A 26,243-nucleotide genomic window follows, 5' to 3' on the forward strand; every position below is an offset into this window, starting at 1 on the left:
CACTGAGTTTGAACCGAAAATCCCTTAGCTTTGGTAACTGTTAACTGCCAGTTATAAGAACTGGTGGGCGCGAGTAGTAGTATATGGATCCATAGGGCTTGATATCCCCGTCCGAGCTAGAGCACTAGCCTTTTAACGGACGTATGCTATTTGAGAAGCGTACACGTTGGTTTGCGTGTATTATTAAGATGATTATACAAAGGGTAAAAATTATATATACGTTAAGTTTAGTTACCAGGGTGCTCAATTTCGTAGAATATTTTGATAAAAGTTTCTGGATTGAACAACTGAAATCTTGTGATCCACCTTTATATACAGATTATGCGCAACATTAAAACTATGAACTCACCAACCTTTGTGTTGACACTTGTTAGCATGTCTATTCTCAGGTTCCCTAGAAGTCTTTCGTTGTTTGCTTATATGTTAGACAAGCTATGTGCATGGAGTCATACATGGCATATTTTTCAAGGAAACGTTGCATTCACCAAATCATCACCATGTATCTTATTTTGACTGCAATGTCAACGGAAGTACTATTGTAAACTATTATTTAAGGTGATTGTCTATATGTAGAAATCATCAGCTGTCGAAAACCTTTGATTTAAATATTCATTTATGGTGTGCCTCGCAATGAAATCTATATGAATGACGTATCATATAGAGGTCAAATACCTCGCAATGAAATCGATGAATGACGTGTTCGTCCAAGTGGATTTAGAGCGATTGTCACATGAGCTAAGTCACAATTACAACCTAAATGAGAAGACACGAGTGAGTGATCACCCGTACGGCTGATGAAGCCAACTCGTACGTGTGATGGATGAATCGTGCGGGTGAGTCAACAACAGGGGTATATAAAGTCTTATGTTCTTCATTTTAGGTTAAGCCTCTCATTTGTTACACACACTCAGATCTGGTGAGCTTTTCCGATTCTCTCTCAGTCCAAATCACCCAGGTGGTGAATAATGTGACGACCCGGAAATTTCCGACCAAATTTATACTTAATTCTTATTGGATTTCAAAACGATGAGCAAAAGTCTATTTAAGTAAATCTAAAAATTTTAAACTGTGTACCGGGATGCATTTAACCTTTGACCATATCCGACGATTCACGAACTATTGTTTGTAACTAAATATGTATATGTGTATAAATGTAGGTAGATGTAACAAATTGAAATTTAAAATGTAAATTCATCATTAGAGTTAATTATGTAAAATACCAAATAATTAAATTGCTTTTAAAATAAATATCTATACAAATATATATACATATTATATAAATAATGATAGGTAATATTAAAATACTAAGTTTAAATGCAAAGTAAAACAAAGTTGTTATTTTTACTTTACTGTTAATATTAATATTAATAATTGTATTATTATTATTATTAAGAAATTCATTATTTACATTGTTATTAATGGTATTTAATTACTTTTATTGTTAATATAAATATTATTATAAAAACTATCATTTATTATTAATATTGTTATTTCTATTATTAACAATATTATAATTATGATTTTCGTTATTAATATAATAATAATTATTATTAATATTAGTGTAATTATGAGAATTATTACTATTAATATTAACATGTATTATTATTACTAAGACATTTAAGAATTAATTATATAAAATAACAGATATAAATACCGATTATATGTAAATACATATACGATTACAGAATTACAGATATATAGATATACAAATACATATATAATAAAAGATCACTTTCAAACTTTATTTCTATTTAACTTGTGACACTCAAACCCTACAAGCAAACAAATCAACTACTCCACTGAACCAATAATTCGAATTTCATAATATGAATCACCTCACAAAGCAAGTGTTACAAACTTTTTTTTTTTCATTCATATCCTGTCTTCACCGCCAAAAGCCGAGACCACCATATATTTATTTTTCATTCATGTAAACCCTCACCATCTGGAACCAACATAAACTCACCACCCATCTAGTTCCTTTCACGACTGCAAATACAAAACCATCATGCTCACTTTCATCTTCTATCTCTCTTAAAACATCGCCACAAAACTGCTACTATTATACGCATGTATATATATTTTTTGTTTCTCTCGGTTTACTCTAAAACAACTTTTGAGGAAATTGAACCCAACAATCGAACAATCCATTTGAAACTGCTGCACCTGCTTAATCTGTTTCTATTCGAAATACAAACCACGACTACAACTATTTTATCCTTGCTCCTGTTTTCGGTTCCTTCCTAATTCCAACTGTAAAGGACGACATGATGTATTAAATATTAAAACTCATAACTTTAATTAAATCATCAAGTGGATGCATATGGAACATGTTAATGGCCGACACTTTTGAAGAAGGTAATCCCTTTGATTATTAAAAGAGTATAGAAACAAATGTAGTTGGTAAATTGGGCCATGTATATTTTATGTTGCCAAAGCATATGATTATGATGATAATAATAATCGACATTTATGTGTGCACTGTTGCTGTTGTCGTCGACCAAGAGGAATCAAACAAACCAACCCAAAATAACAATACAAAATAAAAGCTAATAGATTATGCAAGATTATGGAAGGTGGGCCAGATTTCAATTGGTATTGAAGCCTTATTATGCGAATTTTTTTTTCTTTTCATGCTGGCCGAACTAAATAGATATAATAAGGAACGTGCTTTAGTTGATTAAGAAAAGCTTATGATTGTGATCAAGCCTCACTTCCAACTATTGGTTTCACAAAGCATAACTAATCTAACACAAGGGTGGACGTATTTTTAGATAGTGGCTCAAGGACTGTTTTGTTGGGCCACCCTTGTGTCCTAAAATCTATTTTTTTTTTGGGGTCGACTAGAATGGTAAAGATGATAATAACATCATGAAGATTAGGATAGCAATTAAGATTAAGTGAAAGAGATTATGAAGACGGGTTTGAAGTTTAATTGATGTCACAATGAAGTAGGATAATGGTTATGATTAGATAATACGATTATGATCATGAAAACACCATATGATATTGATGTTATTATAATGATAATAGATGATAGATGATAGTTTAAGTATGATGATGATGTAGTAATCATATGATGAAGATGAGATAATAATATGGTATAGATAATGATTGATGATGACATAGGATAGGATGTAGTCGATGATGATAATGGTATTACTTGATGATAATCAGCTGCAAGTTTAAGAAGAAAAGAGATAAATAGTTATAAGAGTTAAATACAATTATGGTATTACTAAAACAGATAAACAGACATGGAAGAGTGGTTATGAGTGGTTATGGGTCGCGAGAGGTCGCAGGTTCGAGTCCTGTTTGCAGCATTTCTTTTTACTCAAAGAATTTAAAGGGTATACTTTATTATTTTATTTCCATTATTATTATTATTGTTATTATTATATGTATCATGATTATATTTATTATTATTAAGTAGTGGTATTATTATTATTATTATTAAGTCTTATAAATATCCTTATTATTAATATTATCATTATTATTATTATTGTTATTATTACTAATATTATAATTATTAAGATTATTATTATTAAAACAAATATTATGAAGAAAAAAAAAACTTCATTATGACTATAACCACAAATATGATTTTTATCTATCATCACTTAAAAATATAAATCTTATCATTTTACTACTATTATAAGTATTATTATTATTATTTTTACCATTACTAATATTACGATAATATTATTATAATAACTATTTTAAAAAAAATAATATATTTAATATATATAACATAACAAAAATTAATATTTCTATATACAGAATGAATATATGAAGCATATATATATTATTAATATAAAAATGAAATAATTAATAAATTCTATATATATGTAAACTTATTCGATTACAGTTATGTATATTAATAAGTAAACAAATGATATAGGTTCGTGAATCCGAGGCCAACCCTGCATTGTTCAGTTGTTCAAAATAGTCATATGTATTTTTACTACAAAATACATTAGGTGAGTTTCATTACTCCCTTTTTAAATGCTTTTGCAATATATATTTTTGGGACTGAGAATACATGCGCTGTTTTTATAATTGTTTTACGAAATAGACACAAGTAATTGAAACTACATTCTATGGTTGGATTATCTAATCGAATATGCCCTTTTTATTAAGTCTGGTAATCTAAGAATTAGAGAACAGACACCCTAATTGACGCGAACTCTAAAGATAGATCTATCGGGCCCAACAAGCCCCATCCAAAGTACCGGATGCTTTAGTACTTCGAAATTTATATCATGTCCGAAGGAGGATCCCGGAATGATGGGGATATTCTTATATGCATATTGTTAATGTCGGTTACCAGGTGTTCAATCCATATGAATGATATTTTTGTCTCTATGTATGGGACGTATGTTTATGAGAATTAGAAATATGAAATCTTGTGGTCTATTAAAATTATGAAATGATTATTTATGCTAAACTAATGAACTCACCAACCTTTTAGTTGACACTTGAAAGCATGTTTATTCTCAGGTACGAAAGAAATCTTCCGCTGTGCATTTGATCATTTTAAAGATATTACTTGGAGTCATTCATGACATATTTCAAAAGACGTTGCATTCGAGTCGTTGAGTTTATCAAGATCATTATTAAGTCAATTATAGTTGGATATATTATGAAATGGTATGCATGTCTGTCAACTTCAGATGTAATGAAAGATTGTCTTTTCAAAACGAATGCAATGTTTGTAAAATGTACCATATAGAGGTCAAGTACCTCGCGATGTAATCAACTGTTGGGAATCGTTTATAATCGATATGGACTTCGTCCGGATGGATTAGGACGGGTCCTTTCAAATAATAGCTCTAGGTGTTGATCTAATCACACTTGATTTAGTTGTGGTTTGACTAAATTAATCCAAAAAAGCTTAACCTATTCACTAGAGGGTTTGATTCACTTATTCCGCCATTGTGTGAGTTAAATATGTTGATTTCTAAGTTCCTAGTCATGTTTCATCACCTTCTATTCTTTCTCCCTCAACTCATATTTTAAAGTATTCATCAATATGCTCCATCCAGTTCTGATTCTCGATATACTTCTAACTTTCATATCGGTCATTCTTCTTTTTCATCTACCGCCGGAATAATCTATTTACTTCTACTATACTCTTGGGTTTATAGTATTTTTAGTTCTCCCATGTCTTTATATTGCTATATGCATCGATATATATGGTTTATAATTTCTGGTTTGTCGTTGGGCTTTATATCTTCCCTTATATTTCAAAGTCTCTGCTTCTGTCTTATATAATCATTGTCATCCACAGTTAATGCTCTCTTTTATTTGCTGCGATTTATACCCCAATTTCTATTTCGGAGGTTTGTCCTTTCGTTTCTTCTTCTTGCGATTAAGCACTGCTTGTAATGGTCCAGAATTCGCAGATATGAATTTCGAAATGAACATTGTTAATGTTCTAGGAAGGAAATTGTGATGGCACGATCTTGACTTGTCAAATTACCAGAATACCTTGAAAAAGGCCGAATCATCAAGAAATATTTTCTTGATATTTTAGAGGTTAAATCGAATACAAGAGTCTTATAACATGGCACATAATGATGTTATGATCTGTGAATCATCATGTTCCATTTAGAAACTCAGCATGAATTACTGTAATATAATCACGTTGATCAAGTGTCATTATATTATACTAACTCATGCATCAGTTCCCAACACTACTTCAAAAACATTCATAGTTTAAACTCGAAAGTTTACCGAATATAGAAACTAATAGTTTCTTATATGATGTAACACTGATAGCGCAAAGGGATAAATGACTTCAGATAAGATTAGTTGTGAAAATATCTTCAGAAATATCGCTGATATTTATAATGAAAGATATGATAACATCTTAGAATTTCTAATATTGATGGATGATGATGAAGATTTGTCTGCAAAGGTTTAGAATAAGGAGTAAGGTATTCGTAAATGACTTTAGCAGGCACTGAATCATTTGGATTCTTTGAAGGCAGATTTAGTCTTGGTAATTTGTCCACAGACTCTTTCATAGTCTGTTCAATCCATTTTCCAGTTCCAAACCTTCTATTTTTCTCAGCTTTACCACCTTACTATTCTTTATCTTTATACCTTCGACGGTTAAGGTCGTGTACAGTTTTTGCTGCTGTATTCAGCTTGTACAGTTTTTGCTGCTGTATTCAGCTTTTTCAGAATTTGAAGTATTGATTTGTAGACTGGGTGCTTTTTAAAATTTCAGAGTGGAAGATCATAATTCTATGAGATAAGGATTATATGTATACTTATAACTGTTGATGTAGATATGCTGCGAGATTTCAAAATACTGATTGCTAATTCCCGGTAGTTGGTATAGTAATTCTCGTTATAAAATGTAAATGAGTAAATGATAGGGTTTCACTGAATATAGTGATTTTTCGGAAAGTCAAAGATCAACGGAGTTGTTGGTAAATTTACTGCTAATGTGGTGAGATATAAAAGGTTCCCCATTAACAATGGCGAAAAGGCAACGTATATATCAAGGTTATAATAAGGCTATTTTGACGGAAAAGTCGAAGTTGACTTGCAGAAGCTGTGACAAAAATGTCTATTTTGAAACGGAATTGAAAAGTCGTTTTTGCTAGTAAATGCCAAAAGATCTGACATGGATACGTGTCGAATTATAACTTTGGTTTCGAGAGCTTTTTAGGTATACAACTGTTGGTAATATGTGGTTGGATTATCATCTCGATTGTTCATTATTTTAAGTGTCTTCAGGAATTTCGAAAAATTTGAACGCAGATTGTAATCGTTTAAGATACAATTGAGGTTTTAGATGAAATCAAGTGGAAAACTTGAAGAATTGTTTAGTTTCATATGTTATAATCAATATTTTACTTCATTTTAATTGTCCAATGTTGGTCCTCAGTTGATAGCCCACGGTTAGTAATTCAATAATTCATATATAGTTTAATATATAATATTCGAATTAAATAATACGTATCGTGACCCGTGTACATGTCTCAGACTCGATCACAACTCAAAGTATATATATATATTATTGTATAATCAACCTCAACCCTGTATAGCGAACTCTAGCATTACAGCATATAGAGTGTCTATGGTTATTCCAAATAATATATATACATGCGTCGATATGATATGTCAAAACTTTGTATATGTGTCCCGATATTTAAAGTGCGTAAAATAACACAGAAATTAAATGATGATAAACAAAATTGCGAGAATGTAAATTGCGAGAATGCAAATTGCGAGAATGTAAATTGCGATAATTAAATTACGATAAATAAAATGTAACCAGTTAGCTAGGAACAGTTAGCGTGGATTCTTAACAAAATTCTTCTCATAGTTAAATTATTTGTTTCTAACAAATTTTATTTGTCCAATGTTTTCTTCTTTATGCCACTTTTTGGATTCTGATAAGTCAAAATCTAAATATGAAATTTGAATGAAAATGGTTATTTTGTGGTGAACAGATTCGTATATCGGTGAATGTAAATAGGATAGTAAATGACTGTTGAATCATATTCGAAGAATGTACAATGTAACTTATTAATATGAAATCTAAATATTCCTCGGGTATTACCTACTTGTTAAAATATTTTCATCATTAACAGTTTGTACGAAAGAATTTTTAATTACAATCTTTATGAAAACAAATATACATATATATTTTCTTCAGATGTAATCATAGATTTAATGAGTTAATATGATATTAAACTCATATGATTTTCGGTTTGAGCTAGAATAAGTAATCTCTAAGACTATTAGGAACTACATATTCTTCGTAGAATATTAACGAAGTTATGGGTCAATACTTCATCGTTAACTATTAGGAATCACATATTCTTCACAGAATATTAATGAAGTTATGGATCAATACTTCATCGGTTATTGTTGTTGGTACTCCTTGGTATCTATGGTGCGTATGATGTTGATGTTCGTGGGACAGATTGTGAATTTGAGGTGTGAGATACGGATGTTGCTGTTATGGATGGTGGTGGTACTGTTGATGTTTCTGATGGTGGTACTGTTTATGCTGCTGCTGGTGTTTGTAACCTTTGCACCATATTCTCCAAAGCCACTACACGAGCGCGAAGCTCGTTGACTTCCTCTATTACACTGGGGTGATTGTCGGTTTGGATGAGATGATAAATAAAATCTAAAATTTGATGTAATATATAATCGTGACGAGATACTCTGGAAATGAGAGAGAAAATGGTGTTTCGGACAGGTTCGCCGGTAAGTGCTTCAGGTTCTTCGTCAAGAGGGCAATGTGGTGGATGGAAAGGATCGCCTTCTTCTTGTCTCCAATGATTGAGGAGGCTACGAACCCATCCCCAATTCATCCAGAATAGGTGATGACTGATTGATTGATCCATTTCGGTCACACTGCTTTCGGAGCTTAAGTGAGATTCCATTTCGGAATCCGAGTGACTTGAACTAACGACGAATTCCATTTCGTACGATTGGATAAAGGATTTTTTTTTCGATATGAAATGATCTTCCGGCTATCGGATGGTATTCTAATTACATAGAATATCTATATATGTAGAGCAAAAGATTTCATAAATTACGGAATATATCAGGCAAAGTCTAAAGTAACAGATACGATAAGATATGATTTAGCAGATACGCTAAGATATGAATTTTGTCCATTCACTACTCATGCAATTAATGTAGCAAGACGTGTCTAGACTAATAATGATAAGCAGATAATTTTCTAAGGATGATAAGCAGATGATTTCTGACTAGAAATGATAAGCAAAACTTTTGACATGCAGACACGGCCGAAGTCCAGACTCACTAATGCATCCTAACGACTTATCAGTTAGACACACTAATGCACACCTGGTTCGCTAAGACCACCGCTTTGATACCAACTGAAAGGACCCGTTCATATACATTATAAACGATTTTCAATAGTTGATTACATCGCGACGTATTTGACCTCTATATGATACATTTTTCAGACATTGCATTCGTTTTTAAAAGATAAACTTTCTTTACATCGAAAATTGACAGTCATGCATACCATTTCATAATATCCAACTATAAATGACCTAATCTGTTATTTACTTAATAATAATCTCTATTGAACTCAACGACTTGAATGCAATGTCTTTTGAAATATACCATGAATGACTCCAAGTGATATCTTTAAAATGAGCAAATGCACAACGGAAGATTTCTTTAACACCTGAGAATAAACATGCTTTAAAGTGTCAACCAAACGGTTGGTGAGTTCATTAGTTTATCATAATCGATCATTTTCATCGTTTTAATAGACCACAAGATTTTCATTTCCATTTCTCATAAATATACGTCCCATGCATAGAGACAAAAATCATTCATATGGATTGAAGACCTGGTAACCGACATTAACTAGATGCATATAAGAATATCCCCTATCATTTCGGGAAATCCTTCGGACATGATATAAAACAACATCAAAGTACTAAAGCATCCAGTACGTTGGATGGGGTTCGTCGGTCCCATAGATCTATCTTTAGGATTCGCGTCAATTAGTAGATCGGTTTACTAATTCTTAGGTTACCAAGCAAAAGGGGCATATTCGGCTTCGATCATTCAACCATATAATGTAGTTTCAATTACTTGTGTCTATTTCGTAAAACATTTATAAAAGTTGCGCATGTATTCTCAGCCCAAAAATATAAAGGGTAAAAAGGCAAATGAAACTCACCATACTGTATTTCGTAGTAAAATACATATAACGTCATTGAACAAGTGAAAGGTTGGCCTCGGATTCACGAACCTATATTAATTATATATATTTATGTGTTGGTCAATATTTATTTAATAAATTAAGTCAAGTCATAGTGTACCACAATCCTAATGCTCGAGACTAATACGCAAAAGTCAACAAAAGTTAATTTGACTCAAAATGTTTTCCAAAATTTATACATGATTATTATATACTTTAAATATCGTCGTTTTGTTTTAAATATTTTTAAAAGATTTTACTAGAGTAAATAATATAATTCTTTTATTAATAATTATAATTTTATATAAAAATATACTTTTATATATCTTAAGTAACAAAATTTATAAAGTTCATAAAAATATTATGATAGGTTTCATTAAGGTAATTATATTATTTGTATTACTTATTTATTTTATAAAATAACATTGGTAATAATAATAAGTAAAAGTTGTATTATTTTGTAATAATAATTATTATTATTTTATTAATAAAAATATTAATTTTTATATTTACTAAAAATGATATTATGATAAAATGATAGTTCTAATTCATAAAAATAATGAAATTTTTATATTAACAATGATACTCTTCTTAAATAATAATTTTTTTTAAATGGTACTTTCAATATTAATAATACTTTTAATAATAATAGTGATAAAAATAATGAAAAACGATAATTTTATCTAAATCAATTTCTTACAATATTTTAAATTTCATCATGATACCCATACACATTATTTTCTAATTAATTTTGTTAATAGTTTTTAAATCAGCTTTTATGTCGCGTTCATTTTAATGATAATAATAGTAATTAAAATAACTAAGTGTTACTAACATTAGTTTAATTATAATAATACTAATAATAATAAATGTTATGATAATATTATTACTAATAACTATTTTAATGATAAACATGATAATAGTACTAATTATAATTTTAACGATAATAATAATAATAAAAAAAATACAATTTTTAATGATAATACTTTTTAATGATAATAATAATAATAATAGTAATAATAATAGTTTGATAAACACTAGAACGACAATAATAACGACGATAATAATAATAATCATTTTTAATAATAATATCAAAATTCAATTGACTATATCTTCTAATCCGTTCATCGAACCCATTCGACATCTAAAGGAAAAGTTCTTAATTTTTCGCTAGCTTTCCAACGACATGCATATCTTATACCTTATCTCAACCGCAGGTGTAGCTAATTCGAGATTCAACACAACCTAACTAAGGGCAATATCAAAAGTACAAGCATGCATAATCCTAACTACTCGAGCACTAGTCAGGGATATACTATTGATATGTAAAAATTAATTTACGAGTACTCACGTATCAATATTGAGATTCAATATTGCAGGAAAGGTACGTAGACGCAACGGAGATGACAAACACTAAATTTGACCTCACGAGCATACCCATGAACCATACCCATCACCTCCATAGCTATAACCCATAATTTTCTTAGCCCTATCCCGCTCGTAAAACGTGTTTTGAAATAACTCGCGCGCACCCCTTGTCGTAGTATTTTATGTAAATTATACTAATAATATTACCAATACTCCTAATAATATTATTACTAATAATATTAATCTTAATATAAATAATAATAGTAATATAATTAATAATAAATAAAGTAATATAGAGGGAGTATATGTGTGTGTGCGAGTGAATGAAAAAATTTAATCCCAAAAATGAAATCGAGCGAACTTTAAAGACCTGACCTCACCAACTCCCCCATGCGATCGCATGGGGGTTCCTTGAGATTTGCATGCGATCGCATGCTTGCTTAACCCAGCTCATATGCATTAACAACTCCTGCCAACACTCTATATCATACGTAATATATTGATTTATATATATTATTTAATATATAATATATTTAATCTTTAGAATTAATTAAATATTATATTATATTTACGTGTATGGTAAAAATATAATTTTTACAAAAATGACTCGTACGTTGTCACTCGACTCATGTACCACTTTCGGTTTTTCGAGCGCACTTTCGTACGTTTAGAAAACTAGCCTTTTACGTTACGCGACGTGTACCTTTAGTAGTAGTTTGATTTATTCATCAATAAATTACTTTGTAAAAATGTATCTTATAAAATTTGACCATCGTGGTCATTTGCTTCTATAAATCAGTGACTCGTTGTTTACCAAAATATTTTATTTTAAATTAAGACGTTTTATGACGAGGTTAATATATATATATATATATATATATATATATATATATATATATATATATATATATATATATATATATATATATATATATATATATATATATATATATACATACATTTTTAGAAATATAAATTTTGTATCCAAAATCTTTCATCTAACAATATAACATTTAGTTTTTCAAAACTATTTATTTTTCAAAGTTTATTTTCATTTCATTTAGGAAAATAGTTTAGCGCGTAACGTTTTTCTTTTTAAGAATTTAAATGGATACAAGTACTAATCGTTTTTAAATATCAAATGCGTCACTAGGCGGGTGTTACTACCGTATACTTAATTTGAAAACATATATATTTAATGAACACGTTTTAAATACACGTTACAACCAATATTTCAACTTACGTTTATTTATTCAAAGGCAGTTTAGATAGACAAGTCCTTTTATATGAAAAAGTGTTTTCGTACAGTTGAAAACTACATCAATTGATTACTATGGAATTCCATCGACAAACATATGGAACCAAATACTATATTGTAAAGTATTTATACTTAATATTTCGTTAACGTTATCAATTTTTAATATATACACATATTCATATATGATCATTTACGTTCATTTAATGGTTCGTGAATCATGGGAATTTGGTCGAGGTTAAATGATTGTACGAACATAGTTTAAAATTCTTGAGATTCAACTTACAAACTTTGCTTATCGTGTCGGGAATATATAAAGATTAAAGTTTAAATTTGGTCGGAAATTTCTGGGTTATCACAACACTCTATGTTCATTAAACTTTGCGACATTTAATGAGAACAACTGATTGTTGTATTGTAATTGTATTCAATACTAACATTTACGATACTAATGTTTTCAATACATCATACTCATGTTATCATACATTATATAAAGTGTGTGTAATACTAATGCTATCGTATACAATGCTTTTGATACTAATATTTTCGATACAAATGTTATCAGTGATAAACGATTTTTTATTATAATTGTATTATACATTTGGTGAGTATCAATACTCAGTGTTGCAAAAAACCCGTTTACTCACCGTTTAATCCCCGATTAATCATTTTTAAGAGCAGTCCGTTCCGATTTTTAAAAATCCGTTTAATTAATTGGTCAACATCGATTGATGGGTTAAAATCAAATTTGGTAATTAAAGTCGGTCAAAGTCAAAATTGGTCAACATTTTAACATGATGTTGAACTAGAATTTTAAAATTTTAAACAAAATGAACATTTTTAGTCAATTATTTTAAACTTTATGTTTATATTTATGGTTTTATTCTATATTTTCACATATAATTTTTGAAATTTAATAATTTTATGTAAATAGTACAATCCGATTAATCCCCGATTAATCCCCGAATTTCCAATTAATCCTTTCAAAGTTCAAATCGATTAATCCCTGAATAGCGAATTTTGCAACCTGTCAATACTAATGTAATCGTATACTAATTTATAAAAGTTTCGTGCAACGTACATGCTCATAAAACTAGTGTATATATATAGTGCAAATGGCACAAAAGAGTAATATAAGTGTTCAAATTTACCAATTAATATAATGTTACTTTCCTACTGCCCTAAAAAGACTATATATTTTAATTCATTCTCAAACAAGAATTATAATTTTAAAAATGTGAAATTAGAGTAATATTATCCAACTAATTCACGATCGTTAGTTAAATTTTGTTAGGTGCTCAAATGTCGTCAAATTTTGTGTCACGGTTGGTCCATGAAACAAAAAAAAAATTATAATTAAAATATATTATAATTAAAATCTTACAAAAATAGTCATTTCAGTATCCTTTTTTAATTTTTATTTATTATTTCCATTTTAATTATTATTATTATTATTTATTATTTTTTGTTTTTATTTATTTTGTTCTAGGGACTAACCGTGTAACGAAACTTAAGAACTTAACGAAATTTAAGTAACGATCGTTAAGAAGTTGGGCAATATTATCTCAATTTCACACTTTTTAAAAATACTACTGTAATACTTTTTGAGAATGAACTAAAGTATTTGATTCTTTCAGGGCGTTAGGGAAAATCATATTACCTAGATTGATAATTTCGAACATTTATGTTACATTTGTGGGTCATTTGACTGTAAAACTCGTGTGATTCTTCCAGACATGATTTAAAAATTCATGGAAACTTGATTTTATTATTTTCCATGATGTCTTTTTTTTCCTACTTATTGGTTGGATGTTTTCTTGGAAGCAATCTCTTTATCTGGTGAACAGAGAGAGGGAAGACTTTCTCTACTCTTGCGAGTGTTTCACTCCGGGTGGAGAAATGACTTCTCTTTTATTTTAGGATAGAGAAAAGATTGTCTACATCTCACCTCTTCAAATCTCGCATGTGCGGGATTGAGTTTTATTATTGTTGTTGTTGTTGTATATAGTCACACGAATCAAAGGCCAAAGTCGGTTTGAATCATCATCTTAGAGAGCTCAGGTTGTGAAATATTTATATTTGTGAAAAATGGTTAGATTATGTGATTATTTTACTTTCAAAATAAACTAGTTGTGGAGCCCTCGCTTCGCGTCGGGGGCACCATTTTGAATGCGAGTTAAAAAAAAAAGTCTTGATCTATTTTGTAAAAAAAAAAATTCGACATCTAACATTGAAGGGTTGTTCCTTTTGTGAAAGTTGCTTCTTTTAGCGTTGGGTATTTTTTTAGAAAGTTAGTTGATCTATTTTGTAAAAAAGAATGTTTTTCGACATCTTTTGGTAGCATTGAAGGGTTGTTCATTTGAAAGTTGCCACTTTTATCGTTGAAGAAGGAAAAAAAAGTTAGTTGATTTTTTTGTAAAAAAGAATTTTTTTCATCATCTTTTGGTAACATTAAATGGTTGGTTCTTTTACGAAAGTTGCTTCTTTTATCATTGGAGACAAAAAAAAAGGTGAAATGACAAAAATACCCCTGATTACTATTGATGAATAGTGCTACAAGGTTTTGTCTATTAGATATGTAGATAATATACTCCGTATAACTTTTTTGTCCTTATAGTACGATATAAATTGTTAAAATATATTTACAAGTGATTATAAATTCAAGGTTGCAAAATTCGCTATTCGGAGATTAATCGGTCGGGACTTTGGAAGGATTAATCGGCAATTCGGAGATTAATCGGGGATTAATCGGATTGTACTTTATACATTAAAATATTAAATTTCAATAAATATATGTGTAAATATAGAAGAAAACCATAAACATAAGCGTAAACTTTAACAAAATTGTCTAAAATTATTCATTTTGTTCAAAAACTCTAAAGTTTTATTTTAAATTCGTGTTAAAATGTTGACCAATTTTGACTTTGAACTACTTTTATTACAAAATTTGAATTTGACCCATCAATCGACGTTGACCGATTAATTAAAAGAATTTTGGAAAATCGGAACGGATTGCTCTTAAAAATGAGTAATCGTGAATTAGTCGGCGATTAATCGGGTTTTTTACAACAGTGATTATAATGATTGATATTGGAGTTACTGTCTTTAATTTTTCTTCTTCTATTTTGATGTATAACTAGTTAATAGTTAATGTATAACTAGTTGAAGAGTTCTCGCTCCGCGACGAAAAAGGTTTGCTAAATTCGATTGTCAAAAATAAAAATAAAAAATAGACGCAAAGAAAATGAATTGAAGTGGGTAAAACCCAAATTGGTTGTTTTAAATTAATTTTTCAGTTCAGTCCTCAAGTTTAACTATTACAAAAGTTATCAGTCATTTCAGCCATATAAGGGTACAATTCACTTTCATATTTAGTACTCAAAAATATAGTTCCGTTTCATATATAACTAGGAAGTGACCGTTGGCCCACTTCGTTGGGCCAGAAAATTTGCTACTAAACGAAGTTCGTTAAAAAAAAAGTACTGTAGCGGTACTGTTCATTGCTGCCGGCTGTTATATATATTGATAATTTGTTGCGTTTATTTCGTAAAATTATTTTGAGTTTAATGGTTATAGTGATGAAACCTAACTCGCGACGAACAAAAAATAAATTTCGTCAAAAATTTAGGTGAGTTTTAGTTGGTGAGTTTTTATTAAAGTACCCTTTAATTTACCAAGAGTGATCATTTATAGTGTTTGTTCTTGATGGTATATATGTAAGCACATGATACAAATGTTTTAAGTCAAAATTGAGTTACCATTCATTAACTCGTCTTTTTATATAGAGGGGGAATATATGTATGTTTGATGTATATAAATCAAAGATGAGTGGAGATTTTGTAGTTATGCATAAAGTCAAGTTATTGTAAGTTTACGGTAATATGAGTAACTAGTAAAATGGGCCCGCGCGATGCTGCGGGGCTTCTGGGTTGCGCATTCATAGTTAACGGAGCGTTATGTATTTACAGAATAGATAGTACCTAGGTGTGTGTGTATGTATTAAATATATCCGAGATATTTAACGTTTTTTTAGAAGTGTCCGTTTCGCGTATAGTTAGTCCCGTTGTGTTCATAAGGTTTTTTTGAGTTGAGCGGTGTGTTCGAAAAAATTTAACGCGAGGCGAGCGGAAAGATATGTCCCGTTGAAAAAATGGGTGAAGATTAATTAAGATTTTTAAGTAAAATATTAAGTTTCATGTTTAACCCCTGAAAGAGGGGTTGGATTTGAAAGTTGGGAGAAAGTTGAGGGGGTGGTTGGTTTTTTTTCCCCCTTTTCTACTATTGTCGTTTTGACCGGCCAAGAAAAAGCCGTGCGCCTGCGGGCAAAGCGGACAATATTGTGGTCATGTTAAGCTGGGGTGTTACAGAATGGTATCAGAGCCACTCTGTAACACCCCAACGGCACATGAGTGGCTCTCGATAGATACGTTGCCCTTTCGCCAACGTTACTGGGGAATCGTTTATATTCACCACATTAGCAATAAACTTACCAACAACTTCACTGATCTTTGACTTTCCAAAAAAAAAAAAATCATTATAATTATCGAAACCCTATCATATACTCATTCGTACCTTATAACAAGAATTGCCATACCAATTATTGAGAATCAGCAATCAGTATTTTGAAACCTCGCAGCATGTCTACATCAACAATTACATATACACACAACGTCTACCTCCAAGACTTACATTCTTTGAATGAGAAATTTCTGAAAAACACCCTAAACTGCGAACCAGTTCTTGAAATTTTGAAAAATGCTGATGAAGCAGCAAAAACTGTAAATGACCTTAACAGTAAAAAGTTGGATGATAAAGGATAGTATATTGGCAAAGCTCAGAAAAAGAGAAGCTTTGGAACTGGAAAACGGATTGAGCAAAGTATGAAGGAGGCTGTGGACAAATCACAAAGGATGAACCTGTCTTCAAAGAATCCAAATAATTCAGTACTTACTGAAGTCATTAATGAATACCTTGCTCCTGACTCTAAACCCCTGCGGACAATATCCTTCATCATCCTCTAATGTTAGACATTCTAAGATATCATCGTATATTTCATTATAAATATCATCCATACTTCTGAAGATATTTTTATAATTATTCTTATCTGAAATCATTTACCTCTTCGCGCTATCTGTATTATATCATAAAAGAAATTATTTTAGTTTCTAAATTCTGAAACATTCGAGTTTAAAATAGGAATATTCTTGAAGAAGTGTTGGGAGCTGAAGCATGAGTTAGTATAATATAATGACACTTGATCAACGTGATTATATTACAGTAATTCATGCTGAGTTTCTAAATGGAACATGATGATTCACAGATCATAACGTCATCATGTGCTATGTTACACGACTCTTGTATTCTCTTTGATCTCTAAATATCAAGAAAATATTTCTTGATGATTCGGCCTTTTCCGAGGTATTCTGGTAATTTGACAAGTCAAGATCATGCCATTACAATTTCCTTCTTAGAACATTAACAATGTTCATTCCGAAATTTATATCTGCGAATTCTGGACCATTACAAGCGGTGCTTAATCGTTATAATCGTTATTTATGTTTTAATATCATTTTCATTTGGGATCCAATCAATAATATATGTTCTCACTCATATAACGATTTGGTAGCTCACATTATAATTATGTTACTCAAATTGTTATGTTCTTCTTCTTAATAACAGAAATAGCAAACGCCATAATTAAGCTGTAAATATTAATAAATTGTCGGATTCTGAATAATTTAATAGTACCTCATTGTTTTAGGATATAAATAACTAAGACATCAATAACGTCACAATTAAACTACCACCGTTCTCAACTTTTTCATAATATTCGGTTTTAACCGAAAACCGAACCGAATCCGAATTCGGTTTTCGGTTCGGTTTTCGGTTTTGCCCAAAAAAATTTCAAAATCAAATACACCGAACCGAATAAACTGAACAAATCGAAAACTGAACCGATGAACACCCCTATTTCCAACAACCAAATCCCCTTTAAAGTCACATTTTTCTATTACCAACTTGCAACAAGTTTTATGATATTGTTCATCACATAAATAGAATGCGACTATGCGAGTGATCTACGCATCAAAATTTTATTCATGTATACACTATGAACCATATTTTTATGATATTGTATAATGTGTAATACATATTTGTCAAATATTCAAATGAGAATTAAAATTGAAAGAACTTTTTAAAAAGTAATGTACAGAATTATAACAACTTTTAAATTATAATTAGAAAGTTTAAGTTCATTACCTTTTTGTTACTCTATATCTATAAATAATCGTTAATGTAATCAATAATATTCACGGGTCAAAGAGTAACAAAAAGGTACTGAATTCAAACTTTCTAATTACAATTTAAACGTCGACACCTTTATTTTGTCATGTTTGTCAACTTGACAAACACGTTCGACTGCCTTTTTCTGTTTCTAGTAATAATGTTAATGGTACTTTTGATATTATACATTCTGACTTATGGACTTCTCGTGTTGCTAGCCTTAGTGGTTTAAGATATTATGTTATATTTCTTGATCATTATTCTCATTATGTAAGGGTTTTTCCTCTTCGTAATAAATCAGATTTTCTCAATACATTTGTAAACTTTCGCGCTTTCGTACGAACTCAATTTAAACAAGAAATAAAAGCTTTTCAATGTGACAATGGTGGCGAATTCGATAACACCACCTTTCACCAACTTCTTCAATCTAATGACATTCAGTTTCGATTCTCATGCCCTCACACTTCTCAACAAAACGGGAAGTCTGAACGTATGCTTCGCATAATAAACAACCTCATTCGTACTTTACTCTTTCAGGCTCATCTTCCACCTACGTACTGGGTAGAAGCTCTCCACATGACAGCCTATCTTCTCAACATCCTACCCTCGTCCGCAATTAATCACGATATCCCACACCACCGTCTATACAACAAAACCCTGATTACACCTCTCTTCGTGTTTTTGGTTTCCTATACTACCCTCACCTCTCGACCGCACATAAACTTGAACCACGCTCCACCCCTTGCATCTTCATAGGGTATCCCTCCAACCATTGGGGATACCGATGTCTTGACCTCACCACTAACAAAAATATCCTCTCTCGCCATGTCACCTTCGATGAGACATCTTTTCCTTTTGGTTCTATGACATCTACTCAACCACCTTCTTATGAGTTTCTTGATCCTCCATCCAGCCTCTTTTCCTTCTCATATTCTCTACATCCGACACCTTCGGAGACACAGCCTCTTCCCAATGAGGCTACTGCTACCACTCCTACTCTCCCGGAGACTCAGCCTCCTCCTATTGAGGCTACCAACCGAACATCTCCCTCTCATACTACCACGGAGACTCAGCCTCCTCCGACAGAGACTATCCTCACCATGCCCGCTTCTATCACGACGACACAACCTCCTCCCACTGGGCTACATCCTCATCTATCTCCACTCATCCCATGATTCCCGAACACGCGTTGGTACCGATAAACCCGTTCAACGCCTTAACCTCCACACCTCTGTCATATCTCCTGTCCCTCACACCTACCCTGATGCCCTCACTGATCCTAACTGAAAACAAGCTATGACTGATGAATATACTACTTTAATTAACAACAGTACTTGGACTCTTGTGCCTCACCCATCGAACACGAACATTGTTCGCTCCATGTGGCTCTTTAAGCACAAGCTTAACGCAGACGTAAGCAACAAGCTTGTTGCCCGCTCCATGTTGGGATTGATTGCGATGAGACATTTAGCCCGGTAGTCAAACCAGCTACGATTCGTACTGTTCTCAGTTTGGTGGTTACTCGACACTGGCTCGTTCATCAGCTAGATGTCAAGACGCCTTCCTTCATGGGCAGCTTTTAGAGACTGTTTATATGCATCAGCCTCCAGGATTTCAGGATCCCAAATACCCGAATCACGTCTCCTTATTGCAGAAGTCTTTATATGGTCTTAAGCAGGCACCTCGCGCATGGTTTCAGCACTTTGCTGGATATGCTCAGCGGATTGGTTTTCACCAAATCCGTTGTGACACATCCCTTTTCATTTATTAACGGGGATCCGACACTGCCTACCTGCTTTTATATGTTGATGACATTGTTTTGACTGCTTCTTCTACGTTTTTACTACAACAGGTTATTTCTTCCTTGCATAAGGAATTTTTGATGACTGACTTGGGTCCCTTGAACTATTTTCTCGGGATTCACGTCACACGTACTACGTCTGGCATGTCACTCTCACAGTGGAAATATGCTATCGAGATTATTGAGCGTGCTGGTATGACTACATGCCACCCTTGCAGGACCCCGGTAGAATCGGGTGCCAAACGTACTAGCCACGGTCCTCCAGTCCAGGACCTGACTCTCTATCGGAGCCTTGCTGGTGCTCTACAGTTTCTAACTATCACTCGGCCTGACATATCTTATTCTGTTCAGCAAATATGCCTAAATATGCACGATCCTCGAGAACAACACATGCACACCCTTAGACGAGTTATACGCTATATACAGGGCACTACTGATCTTGGATTACAGTTGTACTCATCATCTACCTCCACCTTGGTTGCCTACTCTGACGCTGACTGTGCCGGTTGCCCAACCACTAGACGATCCACTTCTGGTTACTGTGTTTTTCTCGGTAACAACCTACTCTCCTGGTCATCTAAGAGACAACTCACACCCTCTCGCTCCAGCGCCGAAGCAGAGTATCGTGGGGTTGCCAACGCGGTTGCAGAAACTTGTTGGATTCGTAATCTTCTCAGAGAGTTGCATTGCCCTCTTACTACTGCTACTTTGGTTTATTGTGATAACATCAGTTCCGTATATTTGGCCTCCAACCCGGTTTAACATCAGCGAACCAAACACATTGAGATTGACATCCACTTTGTTCTTGATCTTGGTGCTCAGGGTCAAGTACGGGTCCTTCATGTTCCATCCAGGTACCAGTTTGCTTACATCTTCAACAAAGGCCTGCCGTATGCGTTGTTTGATGACTTCAGATTCAGTTTGAACGTTCGTAGCACTACCGCTCCAACTATGGGGGAATGTTAGACTATATTTATGCAGTCCATTATTATTTGTATTCGTCCATTATTATTTGTATTGGGCTCTAGTCCATTTATCTTGTAGGGCTCTAGCACTTCATGTATTTGTACTCACTGTTACTTGTTGATGGCGTTGAGAAATAATACACCAAAATCATATGTCGACTATCTCTCTTAACAACTATAAATATAATTAAAGAAACTTGCAACTTGCTACTTGCACTAACAAGAAAATATACGTAAGGATCAATATTAATTACTTTGATTAATAACATTGAGTTGTAACGTAGCTGGTAGTGGTCTGACTCTCTTAGCGAGAGGTCAAGAGTTCGACTCCGTTGAGTTGCAACATTGCACTCAATGTGATCCCTAAACTGAAGTATCAACTTAGGTCGCCTTTCTCTTAGTGCGGGGGCAGCGGGGAGGGAAGGTTTTATCGGTAATGCCCTCGGATTGATCCGGGTTTCCTCCAGGTCAGTAGTTGGGGGCGGGTTATGCAACTACAGGAGATGAATGCGTGAATAGTTATGTCCCTTGTTTAACTGATCTATATCAAATACAAGCTTAATCTACAAACACAATAAACACGTACACAACAACCTAGCTACCAAACACGACATTCGCACTAACATAGTGGATAAAGTGCATCAAATAAGGAGACAAAATCCCTGCCTTAAATTCTCAAAGAACTCCTCTTCCACGTGACAATCGATACATAAACACAATTCTAATCGTTAAGAGAGGCAGACCATTGCCATATGAACTACAACACAAGCTAAATAGATAGCCAATTAAAGAATGTTAATATAAATGTACACAAACAAACGTAAATGCTCAAAACGTATATTCTACTCTTTAGTCTTTAGCCATATACGATATAATGAAAACTGTTCCATATGAGATATCAACGTCCTAAAATGTAAGCCAAGAGAATCTCATTCCAGGTATCAGGAACTCCAGGAAGACACCAATGTGAACAATCGGATGAACGTTGCGGGTTCTTATTTTCAACCTCAGTTAAAGGATGCCATATTTTTTTGTAAATAGTTGTGTGTGCATCTTTTCTGTACTCCGTTAGTTTGGTTATGTTCATATATTGTACATTCACACCAGCTGCTTTCAATTTACTCAATGACGAATCCAATATACTCTGCATTTGTCGATTTGTTTTGCTTTCACGAAATGTTACATTTGTCACCGGCTCTGTTTCTCGGTAACAATTTGCATGGTTTTTTCCTTTCCACCCTTTAGCCCTTCGAAAACAACACATGTTTTAATTCCTAATTTTATGAACAAATAATGGCAACAAAAAAATAATAATATAACTTTAGTGTTTACCAGATACTTTCTACAAACTGCAGGTAATTATATCAGAGTTTTTTTATTGATTCATGAAATCCATAAGTGAACAATTATTTTGGAACATCCATAGTACAATTTGGGACACATACAGTATATAATAATGACAGAAGGTTTGTTTTCATACCTCGAATGAGTTGCTGTCGCGCCCATAAAAAACAGCTTGGTTTTGGAAGTGTCAATATGGGTAAGTGCCCATTTGGACCACGTTTTAAGACTCATTTCGTAGGCAAGAAGACTATCAACTTCATCATACTCATTGTTAGGATCATCCAACAATGATCCCACATTCCTCCTAATTATGAAATAACAAAGGAGGCAAAGTTATTAACATGTTAATTTTCTAGTAAAACAGTTAATCAAGTGCATAAAACTACATTAATTTAACTCTTACAAGAGCTTCACTACCGGCAATTTCCACCAATGATAGGAGTTAAAAACGAGTATATCCGCATCAGCCCAATGCCTAGCATGTTTCTCAATGGCTTTAATTTTAACAACTCTATCGCCAACGCGATGATTTGTTGAACTGTCGCCGTTAGATTCAACTAACATTGGAGCCCAGTAGAAGTCTACTGAAATATTGTAGTCCTGCATCATTTTAACAAACAGTTAATTACATACATAAGTTAAATAACACCCTTTGCAAATGAAAGTTAATTAAGACTAATTACCATAGCCTTAAATGTGTACAAATTTAGATCTCCCCCAGCCTTTTTGACACCTGGAATTGATGGTTGAAGCATGCAAATCATTGAATTCCATTGGTTTCTATTTAAGGAATCACCCACAAATAAAATTCTTTTTCCCTTTAGTTTCTCTACTATTGCTTTCCCATCAAACCTACATCCACAAAAAATGGCATCACTTAGTTAAAGATCATAGAACATAGTACATACTATATTTAGTAACATTTGACTTGTGATGTTTGTATCACTAAAACGACAGTTCGAGAAGGAGAAAAAGAGACCGACTTAGGGAAGTCGCAGCTGTACGGTTGCCATCTCCACTGTTGATACTTAGATTCATTTCGACCGTAAGTTTGGCAAGCGAAAGTTCCTTCGATATAAGGACACTCGTGTTCCTTATATAAAGGGTAATGACTCTTATTATCATGAACCCATCTGCCAGAGAACAAATCACAACCGTTTGTGAACGACAATTGCGTGACCTTCAAGCTTTTCTCATGATCAAAAACTTGTGCATTTCTTTTTGTGGTTGTAGTGTTACTTGAGCTCATAAGAGCAGCTTCAAATTTGCTAGTCTTTAATCCTTGATTACTATTTGTATAAATGATTAAAGTTAATCCACCTAAAAGAAAGATAAATAAGCTGAATTGGATCACGGTCTGCATGTCCCATAATCCCAATACAACATGATGCTTTCTTCCCATTAATCTATGATCTTTAATCTTTTTGATCACATAGATCGATACACACAGAAGAAATAATCACCTAGAGACTAAAAATTAAAGGCAACTAGCTTAATCATTCATATTTAATTGTGGTTAGTATAGTATCCTTGTACATTAAGGAAGATAATAATGAGGTGTAAATGTAATGCATGAGTTCCAACTAGTTTATAATTTCAACTATGTGCTTTTGAATGAGGAGTATTTTATACAGTAGTTCATATATAGAAAGATTATTAAACAAGTCAACGTTTCTTTCTAATCTGAAGTCAAAGTTACCAATCCCAAGAGCTATTTAATATGGAGCGAGTTTTTCAAACGGTGAATTAATTTATATTGAGGACTTATATTAAACGGTGAAACATGTATTTATTACTCCTACTAGCAAAGTATGATTATTTACACACGAACATTGAATTTAATATACGTTTATTCCAAATATGATTTGTTTAAAACTTTTGATTGAGATCCAGATATATGAGAAGATCTTCTTGTCATAGGCCAAATTATCTGCATTTTGGCTACGTTGATCAAGTTCCACTCTATTTCAATACATCCAAAAGATCCATAACCAGTTTTAACAGCACTATCTACAATTCCATGAGTTGGGCTTCCTTCGGCCCAACCTTAACTTTCTTTTTTATTCCATTATATATGAGTTGGGTAACCTCAAATAAATGGCCGGATCAACCTTCCCGGTTACTCTAACTAATAGCTTCTCTCTAATCACTTCGCTATAAATGATAAATAATTTTGTAAAAGCGTTATTTAAGGCAAATTCACACGTCCTACATGAAATTTTCACAAATATATACAATGTTTACCCAAACTCGAACCCAAAACGTCCCTTTTTGAAGAGTTTGTTGGAACATACTTATTCCTACTTGCTTTTAATTGCACACCACTCAAATATAAAACAAATATATAAGAGTTAAAGAACACAAAAAACACCATGGACTACATTGTAAATATTCTCTACATAAAAGACTCTATACAATACATGCTATATATACTAAAAAAATAAAACTAACTAAACTCTCACGTACTACAATAAAGACCCACTAAATATTACTCCTACTTTCAAGCTATGACCCACTATTTTTCCAACTGCAAGTCCCTACAATTTTGGTCTCACTAGAATACCAATTCTACCTTCACGTGTACATTTTATTCAAGGGAAATTGTTCAAAATACACTTTTTTTTAGGCTTCAAACAAAATACACTTTTTTTAAAAAAATTGTCTTTTTACACCATTCGGTAGACGGAATTTCTGTCTACCACCTTTATCTGTCGTCTACTACCATTTTTACAAAGTAGTAGACAGTAACAACAAGGTAGTAGACAGTGAGAACAAAGCAGTAGACAGCCAATTACAAGGTAGCTGACCGTCTACTGTCTTGTTGTTATTGTCTACTACCTTGTTGTAGGTGTCGACACCAATAATACATATCAGTCGACACCTACAACAAGGTAGTAGACAGTAACAACAAGGCAGTAGACGGTCAGCTACTTTGAAATTGGCTGTCTACTGCTTTGTTCTCACTGTCTACTACCTTGTTGTTACTGTCTACTACTTTGTAAAAATGGTAGTAGACGACAGATAAAGGTGGTAGACAGAAATCCCGTCTACCGAATGGTGTAAAAAGGCAATTTTTTTAAAAAAGTGTATTTTGTTTGAAGCCTTAAAAAGTGTATTTTCATCAATTTCCCTTTATTCAATTCAAACCGCCACTTGTTCAGCAACATTAACTTGGGCTGCAACTTGGGCCAAATCTTTGGGCTTTCAAGATTACACTAACAATCACCTCCTTAATCTTGAAAACCTAGCTACATTTTTTTCACGGTTCTGCCTTTTTTTTAATTGCTGCGACTGCTTTTCCTAAACTGCTAGTTCTGTTGCTATTTATGAAATGTCCCGTTCTTATTGATTAAAAACGTTCCATATTAATTGATTTCGTTGCGAGGTTTTAACCTCTATATGAGACGTTTTTCAAAGACTGCATTCATTTTAAAACAAACCATAACCTTTATTTCATCAATAAAGGTTTAAAAAGCTTTACGTAGATTATCAAATAATGATAATCTAAAA

At 32.4% G+C, this 26,243-nt stretch overlaps 2 protein-coding genes across 2 annotated transcripts; one reads left to right on the forward strand and one right to left on the reverse strand.

The window, feature by feature from the left end:
• Positions 1–19,919: 19,919 nt before the first annotated feature.
• LOC139872730 (uncharacterized mitochondrial protein AtMg00810-like) lies at positions 19,920–21,390 on the forward strand. The gene is made up of 4 exons (XM_071860650.1): positions 19,920–20,036; positions 20,134–20,301; positions 20,476–21,159; positions 21,247–21,390. The coding sequence occupies exons 1-4, from the start codon at positions 19,920–19,922 to the stop codon at positions 21,388–21,390; spliced, it is 1,113 nt and encodes a 370-aa protein (XP_071716751.1).
• Positions 21,391–22,287: 897 nt separating this feature from the next.
• LOC139872732 (protein trichome birefringence-like 34) lies at positions 22,288–24,135 on the reverse strand. Its single transcript, XM_071860653.1, has 5 exons — positions 23,717–24,135; positions 23,417–23,585; positions 23,137–23,333; positions 22,870–23,037; positions 22,288–22,636 (listed from the first exon to the last, which is right to left on the reverse strand). The coding sequence occupies exons 1-5, from the start codon at positions 24,133–24,135 to the stop codon at positions 22,288–22,290; spliced, it is 1,302 nt and encodes a 433-aa protein (XP_071716754.1).
• Between the last annotated feature and the right edge of the window lie 2,108 nt (positions 24,136–26,243).

This window comes from Rutidosis leptorrhynchoides, chromosome 10 (genome assembly GCF_046630445.1).
Source record: "Rutidosis leptorrhynchoides isolate AG116_Rl617_1_P2 chromosome 10, CSIRO_AGI_Rlap_v1, whole genome shotgun sequence".
Lineage (NCBI taxonomy): Eukaryota > Viridiplantae > Streptophyta > Magnoliopsida > Asterales > Asteraceae > Rutidosis > Rutidosis leptorrhynchoides.

Coding starts and splice junctions, on each gene's coding strand:
- LOC139872730 (XM_071860650.1), top strand. CDS start 19,920: ATGACTGATGAATATACTACTTTAATTAACAACAGTACTTGGACTCTT. Junction 20,302..20,475: donor CTTTATATGGTCTTAAGCAG/GCACCTCGCGCA, acceptor TTACTACAACAG/GTTATTTCTTCCTTGCATAA. Junction 21,160..21,246: donor ATTGTGATAACATCAGTTCC/GTATATTTGGCC, acceptor CTTGGTGCTCAG/GGTCAAGTACGGGTCCTTCA.
- LOC139872732 (XM_071860653.1), bottom strand. CDS start 24,135: ATGGGAAGAAAGCATCATGTTGTATTGGGATTATGGGACATGCAGACC. Junction 23,586..23,716: donor TACAGCTGCGACTTCCCTAA/GTCGGTCTCTTT, acceptor TTGTGGATGTAG/GTTTGATGGGAAAGCAATAG. Junction 22,637..22,869: donor GCGACAGCAACTCATTCGAG/GTATGAAAACAA, acceptor TTGTTTTCGAAG/GGCTAAAGGGTGGAAAGGAA.